The 14,573-nt window shown below is 42.8% G+C and overlaps 2 protein-coding genes across 2 annotated transcripts; both read left to right on the forward strand.

Annotated features, from left to right (window-relative positions):
- Positions 1–3,055: 3,055 nt before the first annotated feature.
- LOC113748356 (kelch-like protein 41b) lies at positions 3,056–8,746 on the forward strand. The gene is made up of 6 exons (XM_027291862.1): positions 3,056–4,290; positions 5,074–5,231; positions 5,647–5,754; positions 7,389–7,574; positions 8,090–8,236; positions 8,321–8,746. The coding sequence occupies exons 1-6, from the start codon at positions 3,193–3,195 to the stop codon at positions 8,430–8,432; spliced, it is 1,809 nt and encodes a 602-aa protein (XP_027147663.1). The 5' UTR covers positions 3,056–3,192; the 3' UTR covers positions 8,433–8,746.
- A 1,938-nt stretch (positions 8,747–10,684) lies between these two features.
- Positions 10,685–14,255, forward strand: LOC113748331 (2-oxoglutarate receptor 1). Its single transcript, XM_027291762.1, has 2 exons — positions 10,685–11,343; positions 13,029–14,255. Exon 2 carries the CDS (start codon positions 13,038–13,040, stop codon positions 14,043–14,045), a length of 1,008 nt encoding a protein of 335 aa, XP_027147563.1. The 5' UTR covers positions 10,685–11,343; positions 13,029–13,037; the 3' UTR covers positions 14,046–14,255.
- The last annotated feature ends 318 nt before the right edge of the window (positions 14,256–14,573 follow it).

Genomic DNA, 14,573 nt, shown 5'->3' on the forward strand with positions numbered 1-14,573 from the left:
AACAAATACAGTATGTGCCAAGTATTAATGGTAAGGGACTGTATTGACAGAGGGTTTTTTAAATTTTTTATTGAAGCTGAAGGTGGTCTCTTTAAATTCAGCCTTCCTTTGTGAGATTTATTATTATTATTCCATGAAATAGGAGCCATAAAAAACAAAGAGAGAAGGTCATATCGGATGAAACTGCCGGGTGAATGCTCAGTGTTGAAGTCGCCGGCTCTAAAAGTTGGATCTTATCAACGATGCGTGAAATCTAACAGAAATCCAACTACAGAATATTTTAAAACCTGATGATAAACTGCATGGCCCGGCTTTACGCCGAAACAGCTGAAGGAGTCTGAAAAGTGGAAATGAGCGATATAAAAGAACTTTATTTTAAGGTTTGAAGGGTTAATAAAAGTTCAGTAAACGCTTGGAAAACTGGGTGAGGGATGAAGAATTCCAAATATGATGTAAGCTCGGAGCTAAACTGCACAACTTAACTAATGGCTGGAAGCTAAACCGCACGGCTGTCTTAACAATACATGAAGAGGCAGCTGAAAGCAGAGTTTAAAAAGAGGTTAGAGGTGTGATGAGAATGAATGGGAATCAAAAAAGATGAATCAAAAGAAAATACTATACATAGTTGTAAAAGTAAACGCTTGTCCTCGGATCCGATCCACCTCAGTGACCCTGATGAGGAATTAATGGATATGGAATGTGAATGAATAGTTTTGTGAAAGAGACAACTGCCTCATGGCTTGAAAGAGTATGAAAAGTTGAGAAAGTGTGTGTGCCACTGCAGTAATTTGTTTATCTCAGTTTGCCGTGGGAATGTGTCAGCTGTATGTCAGAGAGTGTGTGTGTTCGTGGTCATAAATGTGAGCACAGGAGCAGATAAGAAAGTGTTCATATGGGAGTCCATGCAGCAGTTAGTTGGCACTCCAAAAAGTGTGAGTGTGTTTGTTTCCGTAGATACACGTCTGCGACCAGCGCACACCGCACTCCGTCTTTATGTGTAAATGATGTTGGTGGGGTGAAAATTGTGTGTGAGAGAGAAGATTTTAAAAACAGATTTACCCCTGCAGTCTATTTCGGAACAGTTCATCTCACACACACTAATACAAAAAATCTGAGAAGAACTTTTCAGGAACTTCGAACTGTGACTGTGTGAAAAGTGTGAAAGCTATGAACAAATGTGCGAACGTTTTGAATGGAGTTTCTAGCTGAAAGTTTGAATGTGTAGTTAAGAAAAGTATGAAAACATTCCGTCCATTCAATTAAATGGAGCAAAAATGCTAGAAAACGTTTAATATTTCTGAAAGTATGAAAGTGATCAAAGATCTTAATGATAGCACAAATAGATAGTAATAGAGTTCAAGCTTCTACATTGAAAGAGAGGAAAGAAGTTAAGTGACAATCAACCATAATAATTGATCAATTGCTAATGTCACATCTGCCTTCGCTTGTGTTTTGGTGGTACGTATTGTTGAATATTAAATGTTCTATCAGGATTTTAAACTTACAAATTGGGGTACATCATCTTAAATTGTTTCTGTTTTGCCTCTTGAATTAATTAAAGGTTAAAAGAGAGGCAATCTTTGGTAATGAGGTAATGTTTTCAATGCCGTTTGTTCATTAGCAGGATTAAAGAAAAACTTATTGTTATGAAACTTGGTGGATGGGTGTAGCACGGGGCGGGAAGTTATTTTTCCGTTTTCGTTGACATTGTGAGATAGGTCAGTTGTCATAGAGATATATATATAGAGCGGTTGCAGATTTGAATATCATACAGGGCTGGACTAGTTGCACTCTAGTTAAAGTAATGTTGTTATTATTGAACATATTGGGAGCGAGGGTTCAATAGGAATAACTCTGGGGACAGCATTTTGACACAGTCCCTAAATACTCACCAAAAATGAACCCATATGTGCCAAACATGTTTTTAAGACTTTGCTTTATTCGTCTAGCTGTGGCTTTATGGAAAGTGACAGAGCTTTCTTACGCAGAATCTCCTCTCCCCTTCTCCTTAAATTACAAGTTAGGCACTCCTCGACAAGTGGCGTAGTCTGATCTATCTTTAGTGCTGCCCACGGGAGAAATGTTACCTAACTCTACACACTTCTCACACTATCAGACCACAGAAATAAGACTTAACAGCGTAAGATTGTGTTGATCGGGACACGTCGGTAATGGCCTTCTTTAATTGCCAGTTTTAACATTTCGTGAGCAAATTGATGCCTAAGTGAGTATAGATTTGAAAATGTCAGTGATCTGTGTTTGTGTGTGTGTGTGTTTTAACTGCAGAGGAAACACACTCCGACACAGTCGCAAAGACCGACACACAACCAAAGCAGCTGGACAATAATACACCCCCACAGGGGGGGGAGGGGGGAGGCATGCTGATTGGTGGACAGAGCAGCTTGTGTGTGTGGCTCTCACCTGTTTGTGCGCACAGCTGCTGCACCCAAACCTGTCTGCTCCATTTTTAGCAGGATGCTTTAGTGTCCTTCAAAAAACTCACATCGTGACATGCTGTGAGGAGATTGTGAAGTGATGTGAGGGACTGTGGCAAAAGTAGCGTGTTAAGACACAAACTATTATTATAAGAATAAAAACAAAAAAAAACTCTCTAGTATGGCTACAATTATTTTATCTATCATTATAATTATCTATACTAATTGTCTTGCTGTATCTGAATATAATATTAAATTCTATTAATGGATGATATCAGGTAGAAACGAGAGCACCATCGGTCAAAAGTCAAGAGAATATATTTTTGAGTATGACAGCGACATCTCTAAATATCCTCCCCGTCACACGTACAACTTGAGGCGAGCTATTCGAGGCCTTTGACAGCATTGTCTCCACTGTCAGTCGGCCACATGACACTTTGGGAGCTGAATCATGGTGGCATATCCCACAGCCTGAGCCAGCCAGTTGCTTCTTTCAGTCTGTGACAGCAGCTGCTCGAGCCGAGGCCTGTGCTTGCACTGTGATTTGGCCCAGTCAGATTCCACCGGAGCTCAGGCAGATGGAGCTATATTTAGGGTGGGGTGGGATTAAGTTGCAGGGTCTTCACACTGGGAACTTTTCCCCTGCCCTGCCTTTTCTAGCCAGGACCGACTGCCAAAAGGACCTGTGGCCGCCGACTCCTTCCTCTTCCTCATAGACCCCCTTTGTTCGCCTGTTGTTTCCCCCTCCTGACACGCCATGGACCCCAACGCCATCAAGGAGGAGCTGCGCCTGTTTCAAAGCACCCTGCTCCAGGACGGGCTGAAGGAGCTGCTGAATGAGAACAAGTTTGTGGACTGCACCCTGAAGGTGGGCGACCGCAGCTTCCCCTGTCACCGGCTGATCATGGCTGCCTGCAGCCCTTACTTCAGGGAGATCTTCTTCACGGAGGACGGGAAGGAAGTGGAGAACACCAAGGAGGTTGTCCTGGACGATGTCAACCCTTCCATCCTGGACATGATCGTCCAGTACCTCTACTCGGCTGAGATTGACCTCACCGATGACAATGTACAGGATATTATTGCTGTGGCGAACCGATTCCAGATCCCTTCTGTCTTCACGGTGTGCGTCAACTACCTTCAGAAAAAGCTGTCCCTGAGCAACTGCATGGCCATTTTCAGGATGGGCCTGGTCCTCAACTGCCCCAGGCTCGCTGTGGCTGCACGCAACTTCATCGCCGATCGTTTCGAGCTCCTCTACAAGGATGAGGAGTTCCTCAAGCTCGCAGCCCATGAATTGTTCGCCATCATCGGTGGAGACTCGCTGAATGTGGAGAGGGAGGAGCTGGTGTTCGAGGCGGTCATGGCCTGGGTCCGTCATGACAAGGAGCGCACCAAGATCCTGAAGGATGCTTTCAACTGCATCCGCTTCCGCCTGCTGCCAGAGAAGTACTTCAAAGACAGGGTGGAGACCGACGAGATCATCAAGGCCGACCCAGAGCTCCAGAAGACCATCCAGGTCATCAGGGATGCCTTCAAGGGGAAACTTCCAGAGATACCCAAGAAGACGGGGGGAGAGGAGGGGGAAGGTGAGGAGGAGGACAACCCATTCCCCGGTTTTCTGAATGACAGCCGCAGACATGGCATGCACACACGCGAGTTCATCCTGATGATCAATGATACGGCGGCCGTGGCGTACGATGTCAACGAAAATGAGTGCTTCCTGGCGGCCATGTCGGAGCAGGTGCCACGCAACCACGTCAGCCTGGTGTCACAGAGGAACCAGCTGTACATCATCGGAGGACTGTTTGTGGACGAGGAAAACAAAGACGTACCCCTGCAATGTTACGTCTACTTGGTAACTAAGTTTGTCTTTCATTTGATACTGAAAATGAATTGTTTAAAGAAATTCTTTGACATATCCGCATTCACGTCCTTGCCGAATCTTAGCCGAGAAGATCTGTCTGTGTCACATCTTAGCGTGTCTTAATTTGTGAGCTTTAGTTGTGCTGGTAGGTGGAATTTTGGTCTACATAGCCACACTAGCTGCATCCTCCTGCCTCCAGTCTTTATGTTAATCTAAGCTAATGGGCTGCCCACTTGCTTTTATATTTATTTGACAGACATGAGAGTGGTATCAGTCTTTTCATGTAAGCCTCAGCAAGAAAACAAATAAGCGCATTTCCCAACATGCCCAAGCATTCTTTATAAAACAGTGTTTGTCTTTAAAGGTCTGTGGTCTTAGCATTAGATCACAAGCTGGCCCTCTCAGGCTGTGTTTTAGCTCAGCCACTCCTCCTTTTGTACTTCATTTCAAGTACAAGAAAACCTCAAACCACAAATAAAGCATAGAAAATGGAACAGAGATTTAAAGCAATTTTTCAAGAGGCTCTGTAACCACAAGAACGACTGAGATACAGTTTTTCCTAAATCCCTCCACAATCAATCGATGGATTATGTTTCCCAGGTTGGCCATTCGGCCTAAACAACGCAGACACTGAAGGAAATGATACAGGCTTTAAATACCTATATTTTACAGCATAATCGATATGTGGATACCATACAGTATGATGATTCATTCTGTTCATGAGCTAATGGGTACAAAGAAGGCGAGTGTCCTAATGTACATTTTTCTCCACAGTTGGATCCGCTCACATCGGACTGGGTCGCCCTGCCGCCCATGCCTTCTCCAAGATGCCTCTTCAACATCGGAGAGAGCGAGAACCTGCTGTTCGCCGTGGCTGGAAAAGACCTCCAGACCAACGAGTCGCTGGATTCTGTGATGTGCTACGACGTCGAGTTAGTGAAATTATTCACTTTAATAACACACACATTTTTCTTTTTTTTGTTTCTCGCCCCGTTTCTCACCTTTTGTGTAGTTTTCAGGTGACAATTAACTTCAGGAAATGAACAAAACTGCTTCTTTTACACATTGACAAAAGGAACACGTGCTGTTTACGTACAATTAATGCAATCTGACCTTCCTAATCAGATGTGGTTGTTCCTTTCAATAATTACAGAGCTGTTTTTTCAGGGATTTAGAGTCGGGATGTTTAACTTATTTACGTAACACAAACCCAGATTGATTTTGCCACATGGGAAATCACACGTGAAACAATTAAACTTCTGAAGATCAGTAACAAATCCACTGGAACACAGTAACTATAATAAAATGTCATAAATTAAACTATCACTTCAATGTTAATCCTTCAAGCAAGATGAGGTGGAGTGAGACCAAAAAGCTTCCTCTGAAGATCCACGGCCATGCTGTCATCTCCCACAAAGGAATGGTCTACTGCATTGGTGGAAAGACAGATGACAAGTGAGTAAACGAGCGTGTGTGTGTGTGTGTGTGTGTGTGTGTGTGTGTGAGACCTCACGCTAGGAGCTGCAGCTGCTTGTGGTCTATCATTCTGGCAGACTACAGGGCAGCACAGTACGTCATAGACAACAATTACACTGCTCCAGTGCTGAACTGTCCAATATGTTACAATAATGGAAAATACTGATCTGTACATCTCCTGAATGAGACACTGATAGTAATGTGTGTGCTTATTTTCTCTGCCGAAGAGCAAATCAGTGAACAGAACACACACACTGTAATCTAAACTGTGTCCGCAGCCTGCAAAGCTTCTGGATTTACTTCATACTGTATCTAATAATACACTGATCAGTCAGTGATTGCAGCTAATCAAGAGGAAACAGGCATGATTGTGCACTGATCTCAAAGAAAGAAGGTGTGAAAGGCTTCGGCAGAGTTTGCAGAAGACACACACCGTGCAACTAACAATTAGCAGGAAATTAATTCAACCTGCGAGACAAAGAGAAGCTCCAAAAAGCAAGATTTTGCCGTCTTAAAGAAGAAATAACTATAAATTATATGAACAGAGACAATTATAGACAGACTACATATCCTCGTATACTGTTACATACACAAAACAACATATCAGCAAGTATATAGGTATAAAAATATGTACATATTTCAGAGAAAAATATTTTACATTTAGGATGCTCCAGTTTTTACTACAATCTTAACTAAAAGATGTCCAAAATCACGTTAGAACCTCTCCAACCATTCATATTTCTTAGAAATGGACATTCTGGTGTTTATATATCTCATATAATATTCCTCATCTGACGACCAAATTGTCTCCAGGGAAACCACATAAACGTGCGCCAATAAAACCACGACCAGTCCTCATCTTCGACTCTACTGTTTTACCTGATGTGTGATGAATCATCTTGTAAATGCATTCAAGGCAGACAATATCATGAATTTCATTTTCAACCAGCTGCATCCGGTATTCTTCCAGATGAGGTGTTGTTGCTATGAAACTGTCTCATTCTACATATTGACCTTTAAACAGGCCCAATCTGAACACCAAACTGGTGTGAATAGAATCTAATATAGAAAAATAAAATATATTTAAAAGATAAAATACTCACTTTTTTTGTTTTCCCTGTTTCATCCATTCTAATTTCTTTCTTAGTTCTAGCAGCTATTTGTTTTATTTATTAAGTATTAAGTATTTTTCCCCTTTTTATTCACTTTATTTTCAGTCTCCTTTTATTTTCTTCTTCTTTTTGTTTGGCCATGTGGAGCGTCTCTTCTCCTCACAGGTGTAACTGTTTTCCTGCTGATTGTCGATTGGATGCTGTGTCCTTTAAAAAGAGAACTCAGTACTGGTCTGATGAAGGCTTCATGCTGACCGCACACACTGTCGCTCCATTAGTAAACTAAGCAGAAATGATGAAGACGCGAGGTGACATTTTCATCACCTTTTAGTCTGAGCGTTTGAGGGAAAACAAACACAGATCATCATAGATGCAAAGCAACTCATTTCTTAGGCATACAGTTGTGTGTTTCTTGTGTTTTTAATATAAAAATGTGCTTTTCATAACAATCATGTTGACATACAAAATGCCACCATCATCTTCCTCCCTGCGTCTCCACAGCAAAGCCCTCAACAAGATGTTTTCGTACAACCACAAGCAGTCGGAGTGGAGGGAGATGGCCGCCATGAAGACTCCCAGATCCATGTTCGGAGCCACCGTCCACAACGGCAAGATCGTGGTTGCTGGTGGAGTCAACGAGGAAGGCCTCATTGCCGCGTGTGAAGCTTATGACTTCACAACAAACAAGTATGACTGTTTGAACTTAGTTTGCCTTTTTAGTTGAGGAATACATTTCCCATAAACACCCACAGCGCTCACTGTTTTTGACATTTACATAAACAGTAATCTCAGAACGATCACCTACTATGGAGGCCCAAAGTGGTCAATATTAAGTACTGTAAATAAACGAGACATTATGAAATAAACAGGTGAATAAATATAATAATTAACATGTGGGGGGTCCCTGTTCTGGTAATCTCTTGTCCAAGGGGTCCTTGGGCTGAAAAAGGTTGAAGACCCCTGCTCTAGTCTGATTCAGAATGACTTTGTTACTCTAGCTAACAAGTGCTAACTGGTAATTTTTTATTTCACATACATTTTACATAACTTATATATTCGTATTGAACTCTTTGGGCCTCCATATGCTATCCTACACCTCAGTTATCTCAAACTCATTAAAAGGACTGAAGTTTGACACACAATGCGTCAAAATGAGCACTCCATCTTGCATGTGACCTTATCCTAATGTCGTTTCTCTTCAGGTGGGAGCTCTTCACAGAGTTTCCCCAGGAGAGGAGCTCTGTCAACCTGTTGAGCAACGGCGGCGCCCTGTACGCCGTGGGCGGCTTCACCATGGTTCAGATGGAGAACAAGGAGGTGGCTCCCACAGAGGTCACAGACGTCTGGCAGTAAGTCGTCTCAAATTATGGAACCGAGATGTCTACGTTGTCATTGGTTACCGCTGTGTCTGAGATCTGTCCTCTCCTTGTTAGGTACGAGGAGGATAAGAAGCAGTGGAGCGGCATGCTGAGGGAGATGCGTTACGCTGCCGGCTCTTCCTGTGTGTCCATGCGCCTCAACGCTGCCAGGATGCCCAAACTGTAGACAGAACTCCCCCCACCCGCCCAACTCCACCTCCTGACTCCCCCTTCCTCCCCCAGCGAGCTGCCTCTGAGGCGTCTCATCCTCTGCACTCGGGATTTCTGTGTGTCGAGTTGATCTTTGACATTAATTTTTCTCTGAACTCAGACGATTTTTATCTGTACTATAAACACTCGGTTCTGCTGCCTCTTCAAAGACTGCACCATCCCTACAGTTTAGAAGGCGAAAAAAAAAAAGAAGCCACGGTTTAGATCTTTAAAGCTCTGTTTACATCATTTCTAGCTCTTCTTTTGTAAAATAAACATTTGTAAACTTCAGTTTCTCTTACTGTTTTTTTATTTATTCTGTGTGATCAGCAGAAAAGTGACATTTCACTGATCGGCTCAACACGTTGAGAGCGGCTGAGGAAAAATGTGTATTTGTGTAGTTGGTACTTTCAGGTAAACAAGGAAGTGGAACAGAGTTAATGGCCAGTGAACTGTTAACATGTAAACACAGCGTAGTGATCTTCAAACACACGTCACATGTGTTCACATGTGTGTCAACACATGGGTTAGAAGCAAAACTGGTAAGTCGATGCAGTTCCCACTCACTGAATCACAGTTTTCATACTTCACACTTACACATTGAAGAAGAAAATTGAAGAAAAAAAAATAGGAGCTGAAATATTTTACACCATATTTAAATAGATAGTTTGAATGGTTTGCGCCTGTGCTCTGCAGCTGTAAAGGAGACGGAAAACGTGCCATTACACTCATTAACAGTTAAAATGAATAATTAGGGTAAGAGCAATTTAACTGTCTGTGCGACTGGAAATCTAACTGTGCTGGAACTCGACCTAGAAAAAGGAGTGTTTTGTGCAGTTGAAATATAGTACCTGAGAGAAGATGAAATGGCAGTTTTTGGAAGGGCTGCAATAAGTTGAAGTGTCAATGTGAGTGGAATGAAGCGATTTAAAGCACTACAGTGAGGCTGAAATATCAATCGAAAAGTGAAACTGTTGATCAGTCAGTTAAACTTCAAGCACCGAAATAAGCCGAAATATCAGTCGAAGTGGAAACCCTCGTAGAAATTAGTGCCAGTTCAGCTGAAAGAAGACGTCCATTCAAGTGGCGAGTGAATGTTGTTGGAACAGAGGAAGTTGTGGAACTTTTAAAAATGTTGAAAGAAACCAAAGTTGAACATCTGCTGTGCAGCTACAGACACTTCCCTTAGTACTATGTAGTACACTTTGTACTTTAGTGCCAATATTTGACTGACAAATGTAAATTTAAAACGTTACATTGTTTATTGACAGCAACCACTTCAGCTTCAGTAGCTTCCCCGACCGCTATTTTCTCCAATACCACCCAGATAGCAAAAATCTTTTGGCTTCTCTTTGGCCCAAATCTGGCTTTCATTTTGGCAAAGTTATGGGTGGATGTCTGGGCCATAAATGGAAAGCCAAAATCATACCAAAAGGGAGCCAAAATTCACCCAAAACAAACCGTGGACTTCCAAAATATAGCCATAAATGTCCCAGAAGAGCCCCAAATCAGCTGTTCCCGCTCGCGCCCAATCTTCTGGCATGCCATAAACATGCCTTAACTCAGCCATATATTGCTGGCGCCTCCTTATCTATTATGGATAACCCTAATCATACCACAGTTAAGCCAAAAGGCTTTATTAATGCCAAAAGAAAGCCAAAAATGCCAAATGTATGCCATAATACAGCCAAAATATTTGCTATCTGGGCAGTGGACTTGCCCCTTCTGTTACATAGCCAAAATGGTGACCATTGAGGCCAACTCTGAATTACCAAGATAGCTGCTAGTCTCTAAAGCTTGATTAGGTAGTTAGCTGGCTCACGTTTGTGCATTGTTAACTTAAAAAAAAGTTATAAGAAATAAGAGTTAATTGTGAGTTTATTTACAGCAGCAAATTGAGGCACAGCAAAGTAGCTAAAGAGCCGGATATTTCCCTATATAAGAAATAACAGTTGGTGGAGACCAAAACCGAGTTAAAAGCAGAGCGATTATTGAACCTCAGCAGATGAAAAAGAATGCTCATGTTTCTCAGTTATTTCCAGTCATCTAATAATGCAACTTTAACTTTCATTTTACGTTTGTACAACAGAAACACAAACGCTGTAACTGAGTGATTATAGAACAATTAAATTCTGCCACTGGGAGCCACTAAAGCGTGTTGGCAGACCTCACAGGTACCCTGGACAACACAGCAGGTTTCAGTGACGATAATTATTAGAGAATTTGGAATCAAATCAAGTCGCTCGCAGAGCTCATGTGGCAGCTGTTCAAAACTATAAATCTGAGTCTGGATACTTGTTTGATGGTGTGAAATATTACATCACAGGTCTGAAAAGTAACAACACTTTTCACAGATGACAGTGTTATTTAAGCGTTCATTTCCCACATTCTCCCTAAACTCCCCTACTACTTTAATCAGAAACCAGAGTGTGTGTCTGTGCCAAATTTAGCTCTGCGGTGTCACACTGAGGTAATCACATGCTTCTTCGAAACAAATAACAAAGACCTCAACAGAAACTTGATTTTTTTTTTTTCTGAGCAAAAAGCCTAGACGGGAAAGTTTAATCAGTCATGAAATGTATTGCGTGACTTACTGTCTCACCTCTTTTCTCTGCATATTCACCTGAAACCTGATCTATGTGTTTAAAGTGACCCTTGAGCTCTATCAGCTCAAGCATGACACCAGGAAGTCGGTGCACATGGCACGAAGGTGAAGCACACAACGGTGGGCTTTCAAACAAAAGTATGCTGGAGTTTCCCCTGGGTGTAGAAGACTGGAAGAGAAGAAGGAAAAAGAGGAGGAGGCGTGACAGAGGGATGGATGGTGAAAACAGACATGAGACGCTGAATGTTTGGGGTGAGCACTGATGAGGACACTGTAGCTAAAAGTGAGTAGAGACATCTCTTTACCTTTATCACTGTCTTTTTATATGCATTTACAGAGTTTGTGTTTTTACGCCAAACTTAAAATACAATCATTTTAATGAGTGCAACTTCCTGCCTATCAAATCTGAGTGTACATGCGATGTGTAAATGACACCTCGCACATATCTCCTCACATCCATAATGAGAGCAGATTGCACCGACAGCATTACAGGAAGCTGCCATAAAGCCGGGATGCCATAGGCGCTGTCATATCCTCAGAGGCTTTCAAAAAACCAGACTGTTGACAAGGAGAGAAGAAATTTTAGTTTGCTTCTTTCCCACTGAGTTTGCTTGATTGTTTGTTTCTTTCCTAGTCTGCTCGCGTACGGCTTTCTATCTGCGCCTTCTCCATCCTTCCTCGAGCAGTAATTGCCAATGACATTGATATGACAGCTGAGGGAAAAGGGGAATGATGATTTGCTCGTAGCCTATTTTTTCCTCTGCTAACAACATGGATGCTGTATGCACTTGAAATGGAAATTGAAATAATTCACAGGAATGGACTCATCCAGCTCCAAACATCCATTACACACACACACACACACACACACACAAAAAAAATTCATATTCATATTTGAAAACATTAAAGCTGCACTCTTCAATAATTTTACATTCAAGAATGAATCAAATGGCTTTGTTATGTGAAAGTTGTCACTCTTAGTGATGAAACCACAGAGTAATATCACCTGACTCTGCAGTTACCTTCAGCTCTGTCGAGAACACTTTGCAGCTTATTGTTTCGGTTTTAGCGCCCGCAGCTTTAATGCTTTGGGTCATTCTAACTGCTCTCATTGGGGTCGGAGCAGGCAATTATTTCCAGTGAAAACTGACACTAAAAATACACCAACAAATTAGCAACTAGCTGGTGAAAACAGTGGAGCGAAGAACAGGCGAAAAGGCAAAATATTTTTCTCAGGAGATGGTGGAGACCAAAACAAAGCTTAAAAGAGGGTGACGGTGGATATTTGCCAGACTCCAAATTAATTCTGCATCAGTGCTTTCTGTATATTTCTGAATGTTTCTGTAAATTGGCAACTGTTTGTCATCAACAACACCCATCTCTACACCTTCCTGTACTTCCCCCAAGTGTCCAAAAAACACAGGTTCCCATGAACCAGTAGGCAGAATTCTGTTTGCTTCCCCACAGCAGATAACAAGGGACCTTTAATGGATATTGAGTGTGTGTTACACAATGCATGGATGTAACAGTGTCTAGCTGGCTCCTTGCCTCTCTGGGCTGAGTCCTAAAGTCCGTTAATCACCTGAGAAATGTAGCATTCTCTGTTGGGATGTGCTTGAACCTGGGCCGGTCCAGCATCTGAGCCCAGTTCTGTTGCCTCCTAACAGCAGATTCGGTTAGCAAGTGGTTAGGCTTTTGTACAGTAATCAGTCAGGCCCGGCCATAGATGCGTGTAGCAACCCTCAGAATCACTCATAGACTGTATCAAACAGGACGTCATAACCGAGAATTTCATTGGATGCAAAATTAGTACACGCACTCCCGTGTGTGTGCAGAGTCATCAACAACTTTTTATTGTTTACCAGGACAAACTCTAAAATATCATGATCAAGTACCAGGTTTGTAGCTCACGAATATTTCTCAGATTTTTCAAGAATGGTTTGTAAAATTGCTTTTCATGCTCAACAGGGCTTAGGCATGGCTAGCATCATCTACTACGGAGAACTTCACAACTGCACCAATGTGGACCGAGTGGTGAAACGCTATTACCTGCCAGTCTCCTACGCCATCATCTTCGTCGTGGGCCTGGTGGGCAACATCATCTCCATTGGCATCTATTCGACGAAGCTGCGTCCCTGGAAGAGCAGCAGCATTATCATGGTCAACCTGGCGGTGACCGACCTCCTCTACGTCCTCAGCTTGCCCTTCCTGGTCTACTACTACAGCAACGGCGATTCGTGGACGCTCGGCAACTTCATGTGCCGCTTTGTGCGCTTTGGCTTTCATTTTAACCTGTACGGGAGCATTCTTTTCCTGATGTGTCTCGCAGTTTTCCGATATGTGGTTGTGATCAAACCTTTGATGGCAGCACGGGTGCAGCAGAAGATTTGGGGTATAATTGCGTGCTCAGCCGTGTGGGTCATTGCTGCAGCTGAAATCACACCCATGTTGACAATGATATCTTTGGACACGCACGGCAACAAGACCTACTGCTTGGACTTTGCCAGCGCCATATCCACCGATGGTGTGTGGTGGTATGGTTGGATGCTCACTGTACTCGGATTTCTACTTCCTCTAGTTGTGGTATTCATGTGTTACATAGGCATCGTGAAACAATTGGCGAAGGGGCCGAACACAACTAGTCCAAGTCGGACACGAGCACGGCGTGTGACCGTACTGATCCTAGTGGTGTTCGTGGTGTGTTTCATGCCATATCACATCTTGCGTGTTTTGCGGATTGAAACTCGAAAGACGGAAGAATCATGGTGTATGCTAGAACGCACTGTGCACGCAGCATATATTATCTCCAGACCTCTGGCTGGACTCAACACATTTTCTAACCTGGCGCTGTACACTTTTTCAGGCGATAAGTTCAGGAGCGCCTTCCTCAGCATTTTTTACTGTGAAAACTGGCTTAAGAAGGCCAGGTCCATGCTCCACCTGGCCATCGTCAGCAAGACAAGTGGTGACATCCCCACTGCCTGACTGACAACTGCTCTTCCTTTGGTACCCTTTGACTCATGCTGTGGACACATTGTAAACCTCATACAGACATGATGTCTGGAAGACTGCATGACAGCTGTGACTGTCCAAAAGACGGAGTGAAAACTGCCAAGAACCTACTGTGAGCTATGTGAGCCAATAGCTCATTGTGGAGAGCTTGTCTGAGGTTCTGAAGTCATGGGTTCAAACCTTATGAGAGCTGTGGATTTTGAGGTCTCTGTCCAAAAGAGAGAGTGAAAACCACAAAGATGTGACGTGTCTATGTTAGCCAATACCTCAACTTGGTAGAACGCTCCTTTGAGCTTCAGAAGTCATGGGTTCGAAACCTGTCAGATATTAGACACTTTTGAGGTGTCTGGTCCAAAAGAAGGAGTGAAAACTGCCAAGAACCCTCTGTGAGCTATGTGAGCCAATAGCTCATTGCACTAGAGCGCTCCTTGAACTCCTCTAAACCCATGACTTCTGAAGCTCAAAGGAGCGTTCTACCAAGTTGAGCTATTGGCTCACATA

Source organism: Larimichthys crocea, chromosome XIX, assembly GCF_000972845.2.
Source record: "Larimichthys crocea isolate SSNF chromosome XIX, L_crocea_2.0, whole genome shotgun sequence".
Classification (NCBI taxonomy): domain Eukaryota; kingdom Metazoa; phylum Chordata; class Actinopteri; family Sciaenidae; genus Larimichthys; species Larimichthys crocea.